This window comes from Oncorhynchus mykiss, chromosome 19 (assembly GCF_013265735.2).
Source record: "Oncorhynchus mykiss isolate Arlee chromosome 19, USDA_OmykA_1.1, whole genome shotgun sequence".
NCBI lineage: Eukaryota > Metazoa > Chordata > Actinopteri > Salmoniformes > Salmonidae > Oncorhynchus > Oncorhynchus mykiss.
In genome coordinates this window covers 19,785,638-19,804,668 of record NC_048583.1, presented here as the reverse complement: position 1 = coordinate 19,804,668, position 19,031 = coordinate 19,785,638, and the positions used below count along the sequence as shown (strand labels likewise).

At 42.5% G+C, this 19,031-nt stretch overlaps 1 protein-coding gene across 2 annotated transcripts in view; it reads left to right on the top strand.

Annotated features, from left to right (window-relative positions):
- The first annotated feature begins 361 nt into the window (after positions 1 to 361).
- doc2d (double C2-like domains, delta) overlaps positions 362 to 19,031 on the top strand; it is a 52,499-nt gene continuing 33,829 nt past the window's right edge. The window contains exons 1-4 of one of the 2 annotated variants that reach the window (XM_036954423.1): positions 362 to 578; positions 8,594 to 9,047; positions 11,852 to 11,931; positions 12,976 to 13,050. In XM_036954423.1, coding sequence (XP_036810318.1) covers positions 8,612 to 9,047; positions 11,852 to 11,931; positions 12,976 to 13,050 — 591 coding nt within the window. In that variant the 5' untranslated portion in view covers positions 362 to 578; positions 8,594 to 8,611. The remainder of the gene's footprint in view (positions 579 to 8,593; positions 9,048 to 11,851; positions 11,932 to 12,975; positions 13,051 to 19,031) is intronic. The other variant, XM_036954422.1, reaches the window with a different exon arrangement.

Below are 19,031 nucleotides of genomic sequence, written 5' to 3'. Positions count from 1 at the left end.
TCCCTCTCTCTCTCTCTCCCTCTCCCTCTCCCTCTCCCTCTCCCTCTCTCTCTCTCTCTCTCTCTCTCCCTCCCTCTCCCTCCCTCTCCCTCTCCCTCTCCCTCTCCCTCTCTCTCTCTCTCTCTCTCCCTCTCCCTCTCCCTCTCCCTCTCTCTCTCTCTCTCTCTCTCTCTCCCTCTCCCTCTCCCTCTCCCTCTCCCTCTATCTCTCCCTTTGCCCCTCTTTCCCCCCCACTCCCTCTCTCTGTTTAGTTAAATCCCCTTACTGCGGAGCCACTGAGTGACAGTACGATGTCCATGGTGTGCGCGCACAACCAACTGGGAGAGAATTTAACTACAAACGTCACGGCCAAGTGAACGGGAGGGACAGGGGAGGAGAGGGAGATCGCGGGAGAGAGCGAGAGAGAGCGAGAGAGAGAGAGAGAGAGAGAGAGAGAGAGAGAGAGAGAGAGAGAGAGAGTGGGGAAGGATATATCGAGTCAAAGCAGCTCTGCTTGCTCCTCAGTGTTGTGAGGGAAGAGACAGAGGACGTGTGAGAAGACAAGATGGAGCGCTGGAACAGATGAAGACTGTCACTGGGTACGTGTCTCTGTGTCTACATCTGTCTGCCTGCCTGCCTGTCTGTCTCTGACTGTTTGTGTGAATGAATGAATGAGTGTCTGTGTGTGCATGTGTGAGTGAGTGAATGAGTGTGTCTGTGTGTGCATGTGTGAGGGAATGAATGAGTGTCTGTGTGTGCATGTGTGAGTGAATGAATGAGTGTCTGTGTGTGCATGTGTGAGTGAATGAGTGTGTCTGTGTGTGCATGTGTGAGGGAATGAGTGTTTTTTCTGTGCGTACATGTGTGAGTGAGTGAATGAGTGTGTCTGTGTGTACATGTGTGAGTGAGTGAATGAGTGTGTGTGTGTGCATGTGTGAGTGAATGAGTGTGTCTGTGTGTGCATGTGTCTATGAATGACTGTGTCTGTGTGTGCATGTGTCTATGAATGACTGTGTCTGTGTGTGCACGTGTGAGTGAATGAGTGTGTGTGTGTGCACGTGTGGGAGTGAATGAGTGTGTCTGTGTGTACGTGTGTGAATGAGTGAGTGTGCGTGTGAATGCTGAAGAAGCTGTAAGTCAGACAGTTTGAGTCTAGGCGACGTCTGTGCGTAAGTCTGACTTGGTGAGAGCGTGTGTGTGTCTGGAGGTCTGTGTGCGTCTGTGAAAGAGTAAGTGCGTGTGTATACTCAAGATGCTGTAAGTCGCAGTTTTTTTCCCTCTGTGCAGTTCTGACTGAGTCAGAGCGCGTGTGCATAATTCATTTAAGAGTGGGTGCATGCGAGAGGGTACAGGTATGCTTAAGCCTGTGCGTAGGAGTTTGGGTTTCCTAAGGAAAGACAGAGAGGTGTTGTTGTGGTAAAATGTGGGCTTTTTATTGAACCATTTCTTACATTGATGAACAATTCTGGATTGCATTCTGGTGCTAGCTTCATTTGAGGCAAAAACAAATGTTTTGTGATCTGTCTGTGTGTCTGCTCATTTGTATGTCTCTGCGTGTGCGCCTTGAGTGTGTGTGTGTGTCTTGAGTATGTGTGTCTTGAGGGTAAGAGGTTGGCGGCCCCTTAATTGGGGAGGACGGACTCGTGGTAATGGCCGGAGCGGAATCCTATTAAATACATCAAACACATGGTTTCCATGTGTTTGATGCCATCTCATTTGCTCCGTTCCAGACATTATTATGAGCTGTCCTCCCCTCAGCAGCCTCCACTGGTTTTGAGTGTGTGTGTGTGTGTGTGTGTGTGTGTGTCTGTGTGTGTGTGTGTGTGTGTGTGTGTGTGTGTCTGTGTGTGTGTGTGTGTGTGTGTGTGTGTGTGTGTGTGTGTGTGTGTGTGTGTGTGTGTGGCAGCGTTTAGACAGGTAGCCCAATCCTGATTTTTTTTCCAATAAATTGGTCTTAGGAACAATCACATCAGAACTTTTCACATCAGATCTTTTAAAGAGTTGATCTGATTGGTCAAAAGACCAATTAGTGAAACAACTCCTCTAAATTGGGCTGCCTGTCTAAACGCAGCCTGTGTATCACATTGAGTGTGTACATGTAGGCTAAGTACACAACAACACTTAAAGCAATGTTTTGTACGGATTTCAATAGCCAGTAGTGTGGTCTTTCGGTAATTAAAATTTACACTAGGACAGATGTATTAAAGAATAATGAAAGGAGAGGTACTATAATTGAATGCCCTCAATAAACAATGGGATGATTACCATTTCCATTACAGTTTATCATTGATCTTTCTTTAGAACACGATTGTTCCTTTTATAGGTGACAGACCACTGTCTGGATGGGAGAAAAAGACTTCAAGTACTGTTATGTAAACACTGAGGACAAGGTGGAGCGCGAGAGAGAGCGACGGAGAGAGAGAAGCGGAACGAGTGCAAGAGAGACAGCTAAAGAGATTGAGCTAGAGAGACAAACCTATTTTATTTGTATTCATTTAACCTTTATTTAACCAGGAAGGGATCATTGAGATTTGAAATCTCTTTTTTTTCAAGAGCGCCCTGGCCAAGATAGGCAGCACCAAGTCATTACACAATGTAATGACAACATGAAAAAACTACAGGGTAATGTAGTAAAAAAAACGTAGAATTGACAAGAGTATAACAAAATTATAAAACAGCAAATTAAAAACATTGACAGGTCAGGGAATCAGCCTCAAAATCCTTCATCAATGATTTAAAAACACCAATTGGGACAAGTTCTTCCAGTTTAAAAGTATTTTGTAAGGCGTTCCATGCCAATGGTGCAGAGTACATAAAAGCAATTTCACCAAAGTCATTTCGGACATTTGGAACAGTTAGCAGGATAAAGTCCAGCGAAAGAAGAGAGTACCCTCCACATTTCTGAACAATAAAAATGCTCAAATAAAAAGGTAGTAAACCCAAAATGGCTTTGTAAATAAAAGTATACCAGTGCCTGAGCCTACGAGTGACAAGAGAAGGCCAGTCAACCCTGGGATATAAAGTGCAGTGGTGCGTCAGTGTTTTGCAGTTTAAAATAAATCTCAAAGCTCCATGGTAAAGGTTGTCAATTGATCTCAAACACTGAGCGGAAGCATTCATATATAAAATATCCCCCATTGTCTAGTAAAGGCATAAATGTAGCTGATACTAGCCTCCTTCTGGCTTCAAAAGAAAAACCATCCTTATTCCTAAAATAAAATCCCAACATCAGCTTAAATTTTTTGGTAAATTGTTGAATATGCAATTTAAAAGAGAGGCCGTCATCAGTTAAAATTCCAAGATATATACATGAGGTTACAGTCTCAATCTCATTTCCCTGACAGGTAGTAATAGGTGAAAGGTTCAGAGGTCTATTTCTTGCTTTAGAAAACACCATTAGTTTAGTTTTGTCAGAATTGAGGATAAGCATCAATTGACACAAGGTATGTTGAACAGTATAAAAAGCAGTTTTCAAGTTCTGGAAAGCTTTTGAGAGAGACGAGGCACAACAACAGTATCATAACAGTATCATCAGCATAACATAACAGTATCATCAGCATAAAAGTGAAGTTGTGCATTTTACACATTTTTGTCTAAATTATTTATATAAATAGTGAATAAGAGGGGACCAAGTACAGAGCCCTGGGGCACACCATTACAAACAGACATTTTAACAGACATGAGCCCATCAAATTGAGTGCCCTGAGTTCTATCAGACAGATAGTTAGCAAACCATGCAACTGCATGCTCCGAAAGACCTACGCTCGACAATCTCTGCCTCAGTATAGCATGATCAACTGTATCAAAAGCCTTAGAAAGATCAATAAAAGTGAGACAAGATGCTGTTTTTTTGTTAAGGGCTTCAGTGATATCATTTAAAACCTTCATGGCTGCTGTAATTGTGCTATGCTTCTTCCTGAAGCCCGATTGCTACATTGATAAAATAGAGTTAGTATATAATAATTATTTTAGCTGTTCACTCACAAGGGTTTCAAGTATTTTCACCAGGGATGACAGCTTTGAGATTTGCCTATAATTATTTAAAAGAGTTGAATGTCCCCCTTTTAAAAGTGGTAGGACAAATTCTGATTTCCAGATCCTTGGAAATTCATTATATTCCAGGGTTAGATTGAACAGATATGCAAGTGGTTCAGCTATGAAATCAGCTGCCAGTTTTAAAAAGCAGGGATCAAGAAGATCAGGACCTGCAGGCTTTTTCTGATCTAAGGATTTCAGGGCTTTATGTACCTCCTGCACTGAGAATGGCCAAAAGCTAAAAGTTTGACCAGCTCTCACTGGTTCATCCACACAGGGTTGTACAGAGACAGAGGACACTGAATCAAACAGCCTACCAGATGATACAAAGTGCTCATTGAAACAATTTTTCCTTCAATACACATGATGGTAATTCATTAGCATTACTGTTACCAGACATAGATCTAATAGCCTTCCAAAAAACTTTTTAGGGTCATTCAGGTTATCAGTGGTAACAGACATAAAACATTTGGACTTGGCCTTCCTGAGAAGAAATGAACAGTTGTTTCATAACTGTCTAAAAAGAAGCCAATCAGCATTAGAACATGATTTCCTTGTTTAAGCCCAGTAGATTACATTCATGAATAATACAAGACAGCTCAGAAGAAAACCATGGATTAACCCGCCCTTTAACCCTGAACCTACGGAATGGGGCACGTTTGTTTAGTAAAAAACCATCATGAAAGAATTTCCTGTGGCAAGCTCAATCTTTCTCCAGGCAAAAACAAATCATGAAAGAATTTCCTGTGGCAAGCTCAATCTTTCTCCAGGCAAAAACAAATCATGAAAGAAAGCCTGCTCATTAAAACTATTAACATTTCTCTTACGAATAAAGCGTGGGTTTGTCTTAGGAACCTTAGTGTTTCTAACAGCAACAACAGCACAATGGTAACTTAAATCAAAACACACCAACCGCAGAATATTTATGTGGAACATTTGTCAATATCAAATCAATCAGGGTAGATTTCTCTGGACATTTGAGATTTGGGCGAGTGGGTGAGTTAATCAACTGGGTAAGATTCATAGATTTACAAAACATTTTAAAATCATCAAGACACCGGCTTTAACAAACACCAGTTGAGATCACCAATCAAAATCATTTCACTGTAAAGAAGTTTAGACATAAGGTGAATCAGAGAAGAAAATGCATCACCGAGAGCAGAGGGGAGGTCTATAACAGCCAATCACAGTTATAGAGAGCAGAGGGGAGGTCTATAACAGCCAATCACAGTTATAGAGAGCAGAGGGGAGGTCTATAACAGCCAATCACAGTTATAGAGAGCAGAGGGGAGGTCTATAACAGCCAATCACAGTTATAGAGAGACCCTTTGAAACCTTTGAAACCTCAAGATTCAAAGCAAGAAATTCCAACTGTTTACAAATAGTTTCAGACTTTAACACAGTTACAAGGAATTTAGTCTTTAGATATATGGCCACACCCCCACCATTCTTAACTCGATCAGTGTGATACACATTGTAACCGTTTATACAAATATCATTATCAAGAATAGACTTGCTGAGCCAGGTTTCCGAAAACACAATTACATCAGCATCCGTTGATATAGCCCAAATCCTAACCCCATCCATTTTTGACAAGCGTACATTTAAATGAAAAATAATAGGTTTAAAAGGGGGGTTGAAGACATTGCACATCAGGGCCAGGGTTAGGTTGCACGTTACCTGATGTCAACAAAATAAGAATAACTAGGCACCTCTGTTTAATAGCCTTACACGGCGTCACTTTTTTAAGAGACCTACTGCAAGTCATTTAAAACCATTAGACTTTGTTAGTGACACAAGTTCGCACTGTTCACATCATGCCACAAATGCATCGGCACTTGGACGAGTGGACCGAGTGAAAAAGAGCGAGTTCCCGCAGACAATATGTCTAATGGACGGGAGAGCACATTGTCAGATGTACTCACCCATCGACAATGTTCGTTTTCTCCAGAGTTCAGTACAGTCAGTGCATAAAGAAATACCACGAAAATTGACATTTTCTCTGCGAGATGTAAGAAATAGAGGCCAAGGAAAGGTAAGGGGAGAGAGGGACTGTGTGTATGTGTGAGTCTGTGTGAGTTGATTGAGTGAGGGGGTCGATTGAGAGAACGGGTTGGGGATTGTTGAGCTGCCTCTGGCAGCCAGGAGGAGAGTGAAGGGGAGCAGCGTGGACGAGACACTCCGTGGAGGGAAAGCTGAGGATAGAACCCAGGCTAGCCAGAGATAAGGTTACTTTGGTAAACTTCAAGTAAAGAAGTGCAAATAGCGAGAGAAAAAAATGGTGTATCCGGGTTGTGGGAGACACGCGATCTTTACACCAGCAAAACAAAATAGTTTGCACTACACAACAAGGATATTGTGGATTAGGTTATTAGTAGGTTCAAATCTACTAGTCACAGACAAACGACTTCACATTCTGCCATCTTGGATCGTGAAGGCATGTACAGTGCCTTGCGAAAGTATTCGGCCCCCTTGAACTTTGCGACCTTTTGCCACATTTCAGGCTTCAAACATAAAGATATAAAACTGTATTTTTTTGTGAAGAATCAACAACAAGTGGGACACAATCATGAAGTGGAACGACATTTATTGGATATTTCAAACTTTTTTAACAAATCAAAAACTGAAAAATTGGGCGTGCAAAATTATTCAGCCCCCTTAAGTTAATACTTTGTAGCGCCACCTTTTGCTGCGATTACAGCTGTAAGTCGCTTGGGGTATGTCTCTATCAGTTTTGCACATCGAGAGACTGACATTTTTTCCCATTCCTCCTTGCAAAACAGCTTGAGCTCAGTGAGGTTGGATGGAGAGCATTTGTGAACAGCAGTTTTCAGTTCTTTCCACAGATTCTCGATTGGATTCAGGTCTGGACTTTTACTTGGCCATTCTAACACCTGGATATGTTTATTTTTGAACCATTCCATTGTAGATTTTGCTTTATGTTTTGGATCATTGTCTTGTTGGAAGACAAATCTCCGTCCCAGTCTCAGGTTTTTTGCAGACTCCATCAGGTTTTCTTCCAGAATGGTCCTGTATTTGGCTCCATCCATCTTCCCATCAATTTTAACCATCTTCCCTGTCCCTGCTGAAGAAAAGCAGGCCCAAACCATGATGCTGCCACCACCATGTTTGACAGTGGGGATGGTGTGTTCAGCTGTGTTGCTTTTACGCCAAACATAACGTTTTGTATTGTTGCCAAAAAGTTCAATTTTGGTTTCATCTGACCAGAGCACCTTCTTCCACATGTTTGGTGTGTCTCCCAGGTGGCTTGTGGCAAACTTTAAACAACACTTTTTATGGATATCTTTAAGAAATGGCTTTCTTCTTGCCACTCTTCCATAAAGGCCAGATTTGTGCAATATACGACTGATTGTTGTCCTATGGACAGAGTCTCCCACCTCAGCTGTAGATCTCTGCAGTTCATCCAGAGTGATCATGGGCCTCTTGGCTGCATCTCTGATCAGTCTTCTCCTTGTATGAGCTGAAAGTTTAGAGGGACGGCCAGGTCTTGGTAGATTTGCAGTGGTCTGATACTCCTTCCATTTCAATATTATCGCTTGCACAGTGCTCCTTGGGATGTTTAAAGCTTGGGAAATCTTTTTGTATCCAAATCCGGCTTTAAACTTCTTCACAACAGTATCTCGGACCTGCCTGGTGTGTTCCTTGTTCTTCATGATGCTCTCTGCGCTTTTAACGTACCTCTGAGACTATCACAGTGCAGGTGCATTTATACGGAGACTTGATTACACACAGGTGGATTGTATTTATCATCATTAGTCATTTAGGTCAACATTGGATCATTCAGAGATCCTCACTGAACTTCTGGAGAGAGTTTGCTGCACTGAAAGTAAAGGGGCTGAATAATTTTGCACGCCCAATGTTTCAGTTTTTGATTTGTTAAAAAAGTTTGAAATATCCAATAAATGTCGTTCCACTTCATGATTGTGTCCCACTTGTTGTTGATTCTTCACAAAAAAATACAGTTTTATATCTTTATGTTTGAAGCCTGAAATGTGGCAAAAGGTCGCAAAGTTCAAGGGGGCCGAATACTTTCGCAAGGCACTGTATATCCTTACTGAGAAAGAGATGTAGAGAGAAAGCGAAAGGAAGATGAGGGAGAGCGATGTAGAGAGAGATGCAGGGATGAACTTGTACAGTAGAGGTATGAATAACAGTAAAAGGAGAGAGTAGAACGATACACTGTCAAACATGAATATGTATTCGGAGATCTGACATAGTAGCTCAATATTTTGACATGAAAGACTATTGAGATATTGGGAGTAGCTTACATCAGCTCAGGTACTTGAAGAAGAGCATTATGAACAGTGGGAGAGTGAGGGAGAGAGAGGGTCAGCAAAAAAAAACAGGAAGTGAGATATACTCGATAAAGTGAGTGATACTATCGCTCTGTCTCCCACCCTTCCTTTCCTCCCCTCTCATTCATTTTTCCCTCTCTATTTCTCTCTCTTCATCTCATGTCCATCCCCACCCCCCACAACACACACACACACACACACACACACACACACACACACACACACACACACCTAACTACCCACACACACACGCCTACCCACAGTCCCATCCGGCGGTCCACATGAGCGTATCGAAACCTCCTCCGCCCCACTCCCACTTCGCCCCCCCACCCAACTCTTCCACCTCCTCCCATCTCTCCATCCCTCCCTCCTCCTCCACCCCATCCTCCCCCGCACCGTCTCGTGCTACCTCCTCTGCTCCCAGATCTCTCCCTCCGCCCTCTCCCGTCAAGATCTCCATGCAGGAGCACTTTGCCATCAACGTGTGCCCGGGGCCCATAATGCCTATCCCGCAGATCTCCGACTTCTTCCCGCGCTTCCACGACTTTCCCATGACCCCTCCCCCGCCCCGGGAGAAGAAGATCCTGAAGGAACCAGATTTCGGATTGAGCAATGGAGGGGAGACGGACGGAGAGAATAAGGAGAAGGAGAGGAAACCCATCGAAGAGGACCGGGGGGAAAGGCAAGAAGGGGTGGATTCAGACGACGATGATGAAAGTGAGTGAGTGGGGGGGAGGGGGGTGGGGGTTTGGTGGGGTTCAGGGGTTAGGGAAAGGAACGCCTTGGGTCAAGTATGGTGTGTGTGTGTGTGTGTGTGTGTGTGTGTGTGTGTGTGTGTGTGTGTGCGTGCGTGCGTGCGTGCGTGCGTGCGTGTGTGTGAATCTATTTCGAATCATTCTAGTGCCAACGCAAACATTCTCAATAAGATGCCATATCCTCAATTAATCTCAATGTTTATAATAATTAAGAACATCGCTTGGTAACACGTCATTAGACAGGGTTTTAAAGAAAGAGAAGTGGGCCAAATTTTCCTTCTCACATCTCCAACAACATCCAATTAATATCGCATAGATCCCATGTTTTGTTCCAAGTATATTTCAAAGGAATGAGCAATACACAAGCACAAATGAAGTGTTTCATGGATATATGAGGACGCAGAACAGAAAGGATTAGAAATTGAGAAATCTCATTTGACAATATGATTTTTTTTCCAAAACGTTCCACACAACGCATTCACAACACATCACAACCATTGCACATTTCCTCCTGGGTGTATTTTAGCCACAACGGTTGTGCAAACGTTAGTTTTGTGCATACACTCATTAAACATATACAGTGCCTTCAGAAAGTAGTCATACCCCTTGATTTATTCCACATTTTGTTGTGTAACAGAAGAAAGGATTCAAAATGGATGAACTAAAAAACAAATCTCACCCATATTCACACATTACCACATAATGACAAAGTAAACATTTAACATTTTTGAAAATTTATTGAAAATGAAATACAGAAATATCAAATGTACATAAGTATTCACACCCCTGAGTCAATACATTGTAGAAGCATCTTCGGCAGCTATTACAGCTATGTCTTTCTGGGTAAGTCTCTAAGAGCTTTGCACGCAATATTTGTACATTGTTCTTTGAAGTCTTGAAGCTCTGTCAAGTTGGTTGTTGAAAATTGCTAGACAGCCCTTTTCAAGTCTTGCCATAGACTTTCAAGGCGAATGAAGTCAAACTGTCACTCGACCACTCAGGAACATTCAATGTCGTCTTGGTAAGCAACCCCAGGGTATATTTGGCCTTGTGTTTTAGGTTATTGTTCTGCTTAAAGGTTAATTAATCTCCCAGTGTTTGGTGGAAAGCAAAATAGTCAAGGTTTTCCTCTAGGATTTTGCCTGTGCTTAGCTCCATTCCAGTTCTTTTTTATACTGAAAAACTCCCTATTCTTTAACAATTACAAGAATACCCATAACATGATTCAGCTACCACTATGCTTGAAAATATGGAGAGTGGTACTCTATCTTTGTAGTGACTGGGTGCATTGATACACCATTCAAAGTGTAATTAATAACTTATTATGTGACTTTTGAAGCACATTTTTACTCCTGAACTTATTTAGGCTTGACATAACAAAGGGGTTGAATACTTTTTGACTCAAGACATTTCAGCTTTTCATTTTTCATTAGTTTGTCAACATTTCCAAAATACATAATTCCACTTTGATATTATGGGATATTGTGTGTAGGCCAGTGACACAAATGTCAAATTAAGGCTATAACACAACAAAATGCGGAAAAAGTCAAGGGGTGTGAAAACGTTCTGAAGGCACTGTGTGTTTTATTACAACGATTTTGACAATTGTGTACATCGATTGGTCAAAGTATGTGAGGCTCTAGTCAGTGTGGCTTGTGTTTCGTTTGCTTGTCTTTCTGAATGCCCTTATGGTTTGAACTGTGGGTGTTAAAATGTCAGGCGAGTTAATTAACAATGTTCCAGTTGTGAAGTCATGTATTCATGCATGTCTGTTTTCTCTGTTTGTCTCTGAGTGTATTTGTGTTGTGTTTGACTTTGTCTCTATGTGTGTGTATGGGTATGTTTATCACAGTGTGCACAGGTGTCAAATTGTGTGTGTTCGTGCATGTCTACGCACATGAACTCGATGGAGTCCGTGCGGTGATTTATGTAAATGAATGTGTATCCTAGTTAATCATCGGAAAACAAACACGGGCCTCAATATTCTTGCGGTTTAATCCCGACTCTCGAAGTCGCCATTTGTTTGTGTCAAAACCACTTTCTGGGTACATTTCTCAGTGTTAGCTGGCACTGCATGTGTTTAAAGCGGACTGATTGTGAGTCGAACATCTTCTCCACCGTCATTGTCTCGCGTTTGTTGTCGCTCGCTCCGAGTTTCTCCGACAGAGGGGCTCACACACACTGACAGACACACACACACACACACACACACACACACTGTGTGATTTATTTTGCTGTGTCGGAGTAATGTTATTCGGTCCTCAAGCCTCTATTTTTCTTTCCACTCACAGCGAGTAATACAAACAAGGTGTGTTTTTTTAAGAGAGTGTCAGGAAAATAAGCATTGGCGTATCCAGATTCCAGAATTGTGCAGGAGGCTGGAGTTACAGGTTTCTGTGTTTGGGGAGGTGGGGGGGTGGAAGGTGTGTGTATGTTGGTGTTTATGTTTATGTGCATGCCATCTGTGCATGCATATGTGTTTATGTGCATGCTTCTGTATGGCCATCTGTGCATGCATATGTGTTTATGTGCATGCATCTGTATGGCCATCTGTGCATGCATATGTGTTTATGTGCATGCTTCTGTATGGCCATCTGTGCATTTATATGTGTTTATGTGCATTCATCTGTATGGCCATCTGTGCATGCATATGTGTTTATGTGCATTCAGTTAATTTATACACACTTTTCTTTAGGCTGTATTCACAGCCAGGGCCAAACCAACGGCCAATAATGGATTGTCTGTGTCGATTGTTTTGTTTTACAGCTTATCTGGGCACCCTGGAGTTCACCCTGCTCTTCGATCACGAGAACAACTGTCTACACTGTACAATCCACAAGGCCAAGGTAAGAAACTCAACTGTTCTAATCTCCGTCAGGGGCTAGGCTTGAAAACAAGACTCCACTTACACCCCAAGCCTAAGCTAATCCACGTCCCCTCCACACAACGCGTCAAGACTCAAAGGGAAATTAGCTTAAGCGCTATCCAATCCACTGCAAGCCTCGGGTTAGCGTTGCAGCTTCAAACGTTACTCTATATGTATTTTCCCGCGGAGACAGGCTTAGCTCTGACCCAGCACATCAAGCCATGAAGCCGTGAAGACAATGGTGCTTGCCTAGAAAACCCGTGAGTGAACTCTATTCGGTGAGAGAGAACCAAGATTTATCTCTTAACAATGAGGCAGAGTTGAGTATTGATGTGATCCGGGCTAGAAAGATACGTTTCGCATTCAGCCCACACCAGGCAAACATTCAATATATACTCCTTATGGGTATTATGGTAGACCCATTCAATAATATAACCTGACTAAAAGTGTGTCCCAAATGTTACCCCATTCGCTATAAAGTGCGCTACTTTTGACAAGCGCTATATGAGTCCCTGTCAAAAGTTGTGCACTACATAGCGAATACGGTGCGATTTGGGATCCAGACGTAATTCTGTGCTTTCCTACTACTGTAATTTCAGGGAGTTCCTATCATTTGTCCTTTTTTGGAAGGCGATTGACTATGCTTATACCCAGATAAGCACCCCAACCCAATGGAAAGCATTGGTAGTGCTGGCACACCTACATACAAACAGACTAGCTTGAGAAATGATGGACGTAGATTGAAAACGAGTTGAGTAGAATGGCATGCGACAAAATAGACAAAACAAGAGGAGAGTTGAACACCAAAGGACGTAATGCTCTTTTGTCATGCCCTGACCTTGTCTGGCGTACAGCCTGTGGTGTATGACTGTATGCCATGTGTATGATAGCTAAGCCTTGACCAAGTGTGTTCTGTCTGTGCCTGTGTGTGTGTGTGTGACTCTCACTGTGTGCGTCTGCATATGTGTGCGCGAGTGCGTGCGCGTGTGCATCTGTAACCATCCCTGTGTGTCTCTCCCCACAGGGACTAAAGGCCATGGACTCCAACGGACTGGCCGATCCATACGTCAAGCTCCACCTCCTGCCTGGAGCAAGCAAGGTCACCACAACCTCCCTCTCCCTCATCATCTTCCACATTAGTGGTACCCAGTCTATTAGTCGTGTGTGTGTGTGTTCCTTTCCACTGAAACAGCTTGCCTCACAGCGAAGCGCTAAATGATCTCTTACCCAAACCACCATGACGCAGTGCTTACTGTAATCCAAAACGAATTTGAAGTACTGCAGCTTTCGATAGCATGGCACTTAAGATTCCTAGAAATGATTGGCGTACTTTCATGGACATGGTCCATTTTGAAATGATTCCAGTTGTGTATATTGTGGATGATATGTTGAATTCGGAGTGCTTCTCTGCTGTTTACGGGACAGACAATACCAGCTGTGAGGTTGGTCAAAGCACTGGGCTTAATCAGTGTTTTCCATAAGCAGCGGTGGTCGGCTCAACAGATGATAACAGACTCATTATCTGTGTTCAAATACTTATACTAACCGCACTAACCGTACTATTTGTAATGTAAATTGAGTATATAGAATGCTTATTGGTTGTAGCAGAAGGGTAGCCTAGTGGTTAGAGCATTGGACTAGTAACCAGAAGGTTGCAAGTTCAAATCCCCGAGCTGACAAGGTATCTGTTGTTCTGCCCCTGAACAGGTAGTGCTGGCACACCTACATACAATAAGAATTTGTTCTTAACTGACTTGCCTAGTTAAATAAAATAGTCTGGATATAGTTAGTTTGCCATAAACTCCCGGATGTCGTACTACATTCGCCAAAATATCAAGTATACAAACAGTGGACACTATATCTGTACTTTTAGGGCCCATAATGACATTCTTCAGAAAATGGGTGTGGCTTCACATCGTTTGCAGATTTGAAGAAAACGCTGGAAAATATGCTGCCGAAGTCCAACGAGAGTGGATACAAATTCATCGCTAGGGCGAGTGAAATGGTTAGAGTGAGGTGTTCTCTCATTTGTGTCTGGAAATAGCTAGCAAGCTAGCCAACGTTAGCTTGAGTAGTTGACTGCCATTGACAGATTAGAACGCTCGAATCAACCCTACTCCTCGGCCCGAGTGTCCAGTGTGAGCTCAGAGTACGAAACTCTCTGGATTTACAAACAGACAATCTGACAACGCTCTGAATTTATGAACGCCCAGAGCACACTCTGAGTGCTCTATGGCACTCCAGATTGAATTTAAGAACACACCCGAAGTCGTAAAATGTCTAGCTAGTAATTTGTTATACTAACAAGCTAGCAAGAGGTTGCATAGCAACAGCATCAACTTCCGGTAGACAGGCGAAGAGCTAGTACACTCAATTGAAAGGATACCGCTCGTTTACAGTATACTAAAATGAACTAATAGTATATAGCATGTAGTATATACTCATTAAGTATGTAGTATACAGTATGCTAGTATGGGTATTCGAACACAGCTATTGTCAGCTGGCTACTTTTTTCAACGAACTAGGCTTCTTTTCATTTAAAAGTTTCAATAAGCTCGACAGAAACGTTGGTATAGTCTTCTCTCGCCTGAATTAATGATATGCATCGTCTAGTGATCTATTGATAGGACAGGCGCGTGTCAGTCACAAAGCGAGTGATGACTGGGAAACTGCTGGTTTGTCAGTCTGCTCTTTTTTCTGCCTCGTGGTATCTGTGCTCTTCTTGTGCACTGTGGTTGGCTGCAGTCAAAGTTTGGGAGAAGACAAACCAAGACGCAGGTAAAATTGCTAAATTCCAAAACCAGTTTAAAACAGCAATTAGAATAAAGAGTAAAAAAGTAAACGCTGCAAATGTCCCAGCAGCGTCCTTAGCCAGCAGCCATTTTCCGGCAAACAGGAAAAGGAGTGGGGAAGTACAGATAGACAGTTAGGATCCTGTTCCTGTTGTGTCCAGTTGCGGAGGGAGGTGTTTAATCTCAGGGTCCTTAGTTTAGTGTTGAGCTTGGAGGGCACTATGGTGTTGAACGCTGAGCTGTAGTCAATGAACAGCATTCTTACATAGTTGTTCCTTTTGTCCAGGTGGGAAAGGGCAGTGTGGAGTGCAATAGAGATTGCGTTATCTGTGGATCTGTTGGGACGGTATGCAAATTGGAGTGGGTCCAGGTTGTCTGGGATGATGGTGTTGATGTGAGCCATGACCAGCCTTTCAAAGCATTTCTGTCACGCCTGCTCCCGCTCCTCCTCCCTGGCGCTCAAAGACGCCAGGCTGCCCATCATTACGCACACCTGCCACCATCATTACGCACATCAGCGCTTGCTGGACTCACCTGGACTCCATTACCTCGTTGATTGCCCCTCATATATCTGTCTGTCCCTCGGTTAGATCCCTGTGTCAGCATTATTGTCGTAATGTCGTTTTGTCCCCCCTGTCCAGACGCTGTTCTTGTTTTGTTATATGTCTGTTGTTTCATTAAATGTTCACTCCCTGTACTTGCTTCTCGTCTTCAGCGTCTGTCCTTACAATTTCATGGCTACAGATATGAAGGTTATTGGGCAATAGTCATTTACACAGGTTACTTTAGCGTTCTTTGGCAAAGGGACTATGGTGGTCAGCTTGAAACATGTAGGTTTTACAGACTGGGTCAGGGAGAGGTTGAAAATATCAGTGAAGACTGATACAGCTCATATTTGCCCCATACAGCTCATTCAGTGCTGTCATAGTGCCAGCATCGGTTTGTGTTGGTAAATATACAGCTACTCTCTTGGCGAATAGTATGGTCTACAGCTTATCATGAGGTACTTTAACTCGGGTGACCAGAACCTCTCGAACAGAGCTCTCCCAGTTTGTTTATTGTATGTTCACTAATAGAACTGGGGGTAGAGGTAGATTATTTATTTGCCGACGTGGTTTTGTCAGGGTTCCCGCACGTTGGCCTCTCTTACGTCGCCTTTTCCTCTTCTGAGTCTCTGGGATTAGGGCCTGGTCCGGGGGTCGGCAGTATGTCCTGCACCGCTGACTCGTTGAGGTAGAAATCTTCATCCAAATAGAGGTTAGTGATGGTTGTTTTCTGTCATAGGGAAGGATGACGGAAACATTATGGAGGTAAACGGAACGGAAGCGCATCGGCGAGAGAGCCGTTCATTTGGCTACCTAATTTGCATACGGGCAGGCTATTACTGCTTTCTGGCGAATATCTGCAGATATATTACATTCAATTGTCACTGCAGGAACAATAGGTGGCGGAGAGAGAGACTCATTCTCTTCCAAAATATGATAAAAGAAAAGAGATTGAAGGTTAACAAAGCTAATGTCATGATACTTATTGCTATAGGCCCACTGATTTGATTAAAGTGTCTAGTGGTGATTTTAGCATGCAAATCCAAAGTGGGAAAAACTCAACCAATTGTTTAAGATGCATGCCAGAAAAGCCACGACACAGCACAACACTAAACAATACATTTAATGCATTATAGCAGTGACAAACGGTGCCCACAAACTGTTAGGGCCTACAGAAAGCTGTCCCGTCAGCCGAACTTTCCTTTCAGCACCATGGAGTGAATCCTTACCACCGCTACACCTGGCTATCAACGGGGCCTCATCTGGCAGCGAAACCGTTCAGTCAGCCTAATTTACTGCTTTTTTAAAAACCATGGCTGATATGGCTGACTTGCTTAAATAAACATGGCTACTACTGACTCCTTGTGGATTTGTGTAACTCCATAAAGAAAAAAGCATTCTCCTTCAAGAATAACGAATACCGACTTTTGGACCATACACAAACATTATTATATTTATGTTCAGTAAATTCGTAATGTTTATTATCACACTTAGCTCTATGTATGAGCAAGTGCTTATTCGTTCAGCACTTTCAAACTGTAAGATAAATTCAGATAGATGTTAGTTCAGATAAATTCCAGCAAGATGTTGAGGCCTTAACTTTACTCTTCTTTGTCACCACAAACACACAGAGAGAGAGAGAAAGAGAGAGAAAACGACGGTATCTCAGCTGTTAGTATACCATTTGAAGTATTTTATTGTGTGGTCTAAAAGTAAGGAAAATACAATCACGGGGCTCCACTTTTATAGACATTAGACCAACGCAAAGACAGAGCATTGCACAAACAAAACAACCCTCGGAATATGAACTGGAATTACGTGAACTTTTTTGAATGTGAAGAGACTGTTACTGGAAAACATGGTTACAGGCCATCATATACTATGATGTTCTGGTATATAGAGAACCACGTAAGCGAATTATAATAGGCTACACAAAGTAAGCGAAACAATGAAATGCATCATTGTAACATAGCCTAAGATGATGAATAATATACTAATCCGATAGACCTGTACATGTATAAGCAATATAACAATGGAGACTATGACATTAGGGAATGATGAGCAGATAATAGTCAAGCCGTAATTTCGATTAAGACATGAGTGAGCTGAAATGTACAGCGACAGAATTCAGAACATGGGACATTCTTACAGTATTCTCCCTGTACACCAAGTCAGAACCGTAGGATAAATAACAGGGGAACATAAGCAGACAATGAAAGCTCTTACAATATTTGATGATGACATTTCTCTAAAACAGGCTATAGGCTACATGTCCAAGTCAGAAGAGTAGGCTAAGTTCTGAGGTGGAGAGGGACAACATTTTAGGGTGAGACACATGGGCCACTAACAGCTTACTACACATACACTTACTTTTTTAGCTACAGTTATTCATACAGTATGTTCCTGGCATACTACGTCACTTATACAGCAGCATTTTGAAAACCATTTTCCTGCAATTCTATATTGTTGTTTCTCAACATGTTTACTTGACAGAACACATTTTTTCTTAGGTTTTTGCCAAACAAACTAAATTGAAAGAGTACAGTACAGTTGAATGTACAGTTGAAGTCGGAAGTTTACATACACCTTAAGCCAAATACATTTAAACTCAGTTTTTCACAATTCCTGACATTTAATCCAAGTAAAAATGTCCTGTTTTAGGTCAGTTAGGATCACCACTTTATTTTAAGAATGTGACATTTCAGAATAAAAATAATGACATTCCCAGTGGGTCAGAAGTTTACACACACTCAATTAGTATTTGGTAGCATTGCCTTTAAATGGTTTAACTTGGGTCAAACGTTTTGGGTAGGCATCCACAAGCTTCCCACAATAAGTTGGGGGAATTTTGGCCCATTCCTCCTGACAGAGCTGGTGTAACTGAGTCAGGTTTGTAGGCCTACTTTTTCACACACGCTTTTTCAGTTCTGCCCCCAAATTTTCTATAGGATTGAGGTCAGGGCTTTGTGATGGCCACTCCAATACCTTGACTTTGTTGTCCTTAAGCCATTTTGCCACAACTTTGGAAGTATGCTTGGTCTTTGTCCATTTTGAAACCCATTTGCAACCAAGCTTTAACTTCCTGACTGATGTCTTGAGATGTTGCTTCAATATATATACATAATTTTCCCTCCTCATGAAGCCATCTATTTTGTGAAGTGCACCAGTTCCTCCTGCAGCAAAGCACCCCCACAACATGATGCTGCCACTCCCGTCTTTCACTGTTGGGATGGTGTTTTTTGGTTGCAAGCCTCCCCCTTTTTCTTCCAAACATAACGATGGTCTTATGGCCAAACAGTTCTATTCTTGTTTCATCAGACCAGAGGACGTATCTCCAAAAAGTACGATCTTCGTCCCCATGTGTAGTTGCAAACCGTAGTCTTACTTTTTTATGGCGGTTTTGGAGCAGTGGCTTCTTCCTTGCTGAGCGGCCTTTCAGGCTATGTCAATATAGGACTCGTTTAGCTGTGGATATAGATGCTTTTGTACCTGTTTCGTCCAGCATCTTCACAAGATCCTTTGCTGTTGTTCTGGGGGTGATTTTGCACTTTTCGCACCAAACTACATTAATCTCGAGAAGACAGAACGCTTCTCCTTCCTGAGTGGTATGATGGCTGCGTGGTTCCATTGTGTTTATACTTGCATACTATTGTTTGTACCGATGAACGTGGTACCTTCAGCCATTTGGAAATTGCTCCCAAGGATGATGCAGACTTGTGGAGATCTACAATTTTTTTTCTGAG